At 43.6% G+C, this 5,834-nt stretch overlaps 1 protein-coding gene across 1 annotated transcript; it reads left to right on the forward strand.

Annotated features, from left to right (window-relative positions):
* Positions 1-1,176: 1,176 nt before the first annotated feature.
* Positions 1,177-5,605, forward strand: klhdc7a (kelch domain containing 7A). The gene has a single exon (XM_032513651.1). It carries the CDS (start codon positions 2,485-2,487, stop codon positions 4,762-4,764), a length of 2,280 nt encoding a protein of 759 aa, XP_032369542.1. The 5' UTR covers positions 1,177-2,484; the 3' UTR covers positions 4,765-5,605.
* The last annotated feature ends 229 nt before the right edge of the window (positions 5,606-5,834 follow it).

Below are 5,834 nucleotides of genomic sequence, written 5' to 3' on the forward strand. Positions count from 1 at the left end.
CCCCCCCCCAGTTGAACTCTGGTGGAACTGCAACCAAATTCAGTACAATAGGTCTAAATAGGGAGGCCTTCTGTTGGGCATGGGAACCTTCTTGTAAAATAATTCTAGTCAAAAGACAACAGAGGGCCCAACAGGACTTTTAAAGAATATTCAGACATTGTCAACAATTTACAGTTTGTACTCTCTCAAACACAGCGCCTTAATGCAGACTAATCGTGCATTTTTTGGACTTCACAATAATTGCAATTTAAGCCATTCTAAGGACACAACGTGTAGTAAGGGATTAAGGGTTTGAACCAGGTGAGAGGTAACATTTTTAAAGCTTAGTCGAATAGAAAGACCTACCCGTTTGGGATATTGGCTCACCTTGACAAAGTACAATCCATATTCCTTCTAGAGATGAGAGCTGCATAGCACAAACAGTATTAACAGTCATGTGCGCCTTGCATTATTCCAGTGAGAAAAGCAAAAGTTCACACATCCTTGTCCACCCACTGTATAGCATTATTATTTTTTCATTCACTTGGCATTCAAGGGAGAAAAAACAGCTCCATTACTATTCCTTCTTAACGTCTGTTAGAGAATGTGCAAATTGTCTTTATGTAATCATCCTACCAATAGAAAAGTACATCATGACACACTGTGTGTACGTGCAAATGTGTGTTTTACAAATGTCTGCATATACATTACATGTATATATACATGTAATGTATATGTATATATACATGTATATATATACATATATATCAAAATTAGTTCAATATATCCAATACATCAAAATTAGTTCAAAGCTGTCCTGGACCAACAATAAATGTGATCCTTTTAAATACTTACATATTCTGTTCCCCAGAAAGAGAGACTCCCTATCTTAGCCATGTATACGTAGCATATGATTGTTCCCTTCAGTCGTAATTTTCCTTAATCATAGGGACATCCATGTGAAAAGAAGAGCAAGCTTTTGCGTGCACATTTTATTCACATGAGAAATTGTTCTGTTTGCCAAATATCCGTCAATGCTGTTTAGGCTTATTTATTCATTTAGCGTTAGGTTTATAGGGATAAAGTTTGAGCCACCTCAGCTTCTTATAAATATTTTAGTTCCTTAAAAATTGATGATTGAAAAATCTATTACAAAAGTATAAGCTTTATTTGTGACTACCCCACCCCCCTCTTTACTGATCTCCTTAGCTATAAGAGAAAACAGGAAACACCTGCTGAAAAAATGTCTTTTGGGCCTTCTGTTCTTGTTCAGTCACATGTTGCACACCAATCATGGATGGCACAGGCAAGAAGAGGGGAAGTGCCACACTACAATGCACATGGCTGACTTTCCTGTTGTTTTTTTCTCAGCGGTGTTCTAGTTCACCTGAGCTGGGAGCAATGGTGAGGATAAGAAGAAGCCTCTTTGGCCCGTCTGTGAATTATTCAGTAGTCAACCATGAATCGGGTTTCCTTTATGTCGTCTGCCGGCTTGGCTATCGGATGACCAAACAGAGCCCGTGTCAGCTTGGACACCTGACACACCCTGTGTATGCCTCCCCATGTGATGCACCTTCGAAACGCTCCACAGAGTGCTGCTAAAAAACAACAACACTGTACTGTTGCCGACTGCAGATTCCCTTAACTGTGTTGTATCGGCAACACAAATGACAGTCTGACAGCTCCGACTGAGAGACATGACAGAGATGTATGTTCAGTGTAGTGTATGGAAATGAATGACACTGTCAGGTTTCTCTGTGGACACTCTTTCCATCTGTTATCTGTATTATTTACAGTGCTGTGGTTATAATTCCAAGCGACTGCCATTTTGTTTTCCGACGGCAATCTTCAGCTTATCTTTAGAGGGAGTCATTTTAGCATCTGCACTGGCACCGAAAAGGACCTTTGATCTGTGGCATGGCTGTGCAAACAGATGTATCCTGGTTATTAAGTACTTGATAAATGTCACCTATCATAACTCCCCACCCCTTATTCAAACCGTGTGTACCTCCTGCAGCTCCAGTCGTTTGTTTGAGCAAGTTAAGGAGCGTGATCTATCATATTTTAACAGACATTTTCACAAATTGGCATAATAAAGAATGACCTGAACCACTCCTGTTTTAACAAAAAGCAAAATATGTAACATAACAACTTAGCAAAAACAAAGAGATAGTTTGGGGTAAAGCTTGGGTGAGTCAGCAAATTGCATAACCAAATATTGATCTATGAGGGATTTACATAGTCTGTGTATGGTTATTGAATCTGACTTGCCACAGGTGACCAGCGTGACTAAGTGCCCCGCCTCTACAGTGCCAGGGATGCAAATAGTACCTTCAGACATATCATTTTACACGTGATCCTTTGGGCAAAGAGGCACAGTCATCAGATCACAGCAGCTCCTTCACAATGAAAACCAGACAGCATGCTACCGTCAACTGAGACGCATTGGCAATAACATTCAATAGGATCAGTCAACCAATCGTCCCCACCGTCACTGCCACAGCTATGCCCATTGCTAATCTTTTAGGAGTCCAGTTCGACATGCAGCTGGTGTTGAAACTGAGTCTCTCTGTGGCTGCCGTGCTGCTGGTTTCATGGGCCTACAGGTTCTACAGCTCCAGGGATGCAAAGAAAATCCAGCGCTGCGTCAACGACAACAAAGAGCCAGAAAATGCAACCTGTCAAAATTGCAAGATGACGCTACGATGTCAAAGCCCACCAACACATGACAGCAAAGAAGGGGGCAAGCGACCCGGACCCTCAGCTACTGATGACCTGACATCGGACAGCACCAAGGAAACGCCAGCTGAATGTCCATGCAGAGCTGAAAAAAGTGAGGGTGCATTTAGCATGCTGTATAGTGACCAGGATATCAGCATAAAAGGACATATATTCACTCATCAGCAGCAAGCAGAGGTTTCCACCAGTAATATTTCATTTGGATCTGCTTTGAACCTTCCTCATCGAGCTGAGAGTGGGATGGCCAGTGCAACGGGGCGCCGCTCCCCTTGCTTTTTGCAGAAGCTGGAGGGCAGCATGGGTGTGGGCAGGGAGTTAAGGCAAGACTCGGAGCACCAGGGGGCCTACTCTAGCTTCCTCTCCAAGGCAGAAATCAAAGTGGAAGATGCCAACATAGTGCTCGAGGGCTCAGGAGAGCAGATTGTGCGTGGAAAGATATATGATTACTATGTTGAGTCTTCCTCTCATTCTATTACAGATTCAAACTCTGTGCAGGGTCAGTATGAGAGGAACTCTGAGTATCAGCCAGTGGAGCTTGGAAGTCATGACAGCAGCCTCGCAGACTCTCCGTCCTCTTTGAGCCCCATCATCATGCGTGATCTGTTTTTTCCACAAAGCACTGTTCAGGATCCCTCCTCACTTGGAAGCCTCAAACTGAGGCACCCTGCAAGGCCTGTACTCCTACGCAAGGAGAGCTATCTGTCTGCAGCAGAGCAGTCAGAGCTTCCCATCCCCTTTCTAAACTCAGGAGTCTCGGCTCCAATGACTCACTCTCTGGCCCAAAGCAGCAATGAGTCCATCTCCGTTCACCCTATGATCCGTCACTCTACAGACAGCAAAGGCCTCAATGTGAAGGAGGGGGCAGAGCCAGAGACGGCAGCAGCATTTTTACACCTTCCAGCAAAAACTCTCGACGGCACAGATTTGGAAAGCTTAAAAAGTAATCTCGATCTGGGTAACTGTTTGGAGACCCTCTGTCTGGCCAAGAAACATGGCCAGACCTCTGTGCAGCAAGCGGCCCTGGGTGTCATGTCAGACAACTACCTCCAAGTGCTCAGGGACCCCAACCTTTACGGACGGCTAATGGCTGGTGAGCGCGAGTACATCCAGAAGCAGAGAATGAAAGGTAGACGCTTTGTCATGGTGGCAGATATGGACCCTCAAGACTGGGCGAGGAACACAGGAGGGAAGACAGCAGAGACAGAGCAGAGGAGGACATCGAGTGCAGTGTACTGTTACGACGACCACAAAGACGCCTGGCACATGCTCTGCCTGATCCCACAGGAGGTCATCTCTAAAGCCTGTGCCATGTGCACAATGGATAACTACTTATTTGTGGCACTGGGCTGCCAGGGCACAGCCAGAGAAATGACACCCTCAAAGCGAGTGTTTTGTTTCAATCCTCTGACATCAATTTGGAAGGAGATCAGTCCTATGAACGAAGCCAGGCCTCGCTGCAAACTGGCAGCTCTGGAGGGCTACATCTACGCCATTGGAGGGGAGTGCCTCTCCTCAGTGGAGCGCTACGACCCGCGATTGGACAGATGGACTTTTGTGGCTCCACTGCCTAATGAAACATTTGCAGTGGCGCATCACGTCACAGTGTGCAGCGGAGAGCTTTTTGTTTCTGGGGGAACTCTTAGATATATGTTACTGCGCTACAGCCCCAAAACCAACACCTGGAAGCCAAGTCTGTTAGTAGGAAGCAAAGACAGAACTGCTGATATGGTAGCTGTGGGGAGATTTTTGTATCGGTTTGATGTGAACCCCCTGCTGGGTGTCAGTGTATACCGCTACCATACAGTGGCTCGAATGTGGTACGAGTGCAGCTCCAAAAGGCTTCAGCGCTGCCCCGCCTTCCAGTGTGTCACGACTGACAACACAATCTATTGCGTCAACCGCCAGTTCACCATGAGGTTTGAGGCTGATGGGATCTCTCCAGGTTTCATAGATGAGACTTTGAGTGTTCTCACTGCGGCGAAGGGCATACTTTTCCCCTTTGTTCTTTCCCTCCCGGATAAGAAGCCTCGGCAGACCAGTGTGTAAGGAGGATTCCGTTTTCCATTAATGATTAATGATCAGGTGGTGATGAAGTATTCATACAGGAGAATGCTTTACATCCAGTTTTTTGGACTGAATGAGTTTTGCTTTGCCCAGGTTTATGCACAACTCCGCTTCAAATGTTATTGCAAAAATTGTAATTACTGTTTTTTAGGTGTTATTAAGATCACCTTTCTACCAAGCCAGAAACTTTCTGTTTCTTAAACTACTTTATTGTCTTGGATTGGGTATTGCACAAAGAAGTGTGTGTTTCTTATGTCTCAGTCTCTGGCAGTAGAGGTAAAATATTAGACTCTTATAGTCAAACCGATGTCTGCTTAGATTTACGGATGTGCTGCCATGAAAATTGTTTGCTTCTTTGATTTGCCACTCCTTTCTGCCATTAAGTTAGTTTTATATCATTCCAGATGCTAAACCTCTTAAGATAATTCATAAATAAGTCTCAGAGTAAATGAGCCCATTCAGCTCTAACACATTTCCAAGATTGAGCAATACAGTGATAATTTATCACTGTGCTCCACTGTGTAGGGCGCACATATAACTTACACAGTGGCCTGGATACAGTTCAATTATATGCAGTTGCTCTTTAAATATGACAAGATTTAAATGGGTTTGTCATACAATATAGATAAGTGGGCTTCTAAAAGCCTTTGTCACCACTTTTGAAACATTTCCAATCCTCAGACTTGCTGTTATTTTTGTAATTGTAGTCACTCTCCTTAGGTTTGCCAGGAGACTGAGTCTTTGATGTATCTTTGTTCATTGTACCAACTAAATCTCTTTGTTTTGTTATCTATCATTTTATTAAATACACATATGAATGTCATGCATTGTATATTTATCCACAATTAATGAACAAAGGTATTAAGCCAAATATCTATTCCACTATTTGTGAGGCCAATGATGGAATAACACAACAACAATCAAAACACATTTTTATTTTAGGTGTTGAGAAAATGCATTTAGAATGAAAATGAATGATACAAAAAGCAAATGCATTGTTTGCTCATTTACAATCACATCTTTCTCTGTAATGCTGAGGACTTCAAAGGCAC

Source organism: Etheostoma spectabile, chromosome 4 (genome assembly GCF_008692095.1).
Source record: "Etheostoma spectabile isolate EspeVRDwgs_2016 chromosome 4, UIUC_Espe_1.0, whole genome shotgun sequence".
Lineage (NCBI taxonomy): Eukaryota > Metazoa > Chordata > Actinopteri > Perciformes > Percidae > Etheostoma > Etheostoma spectabile.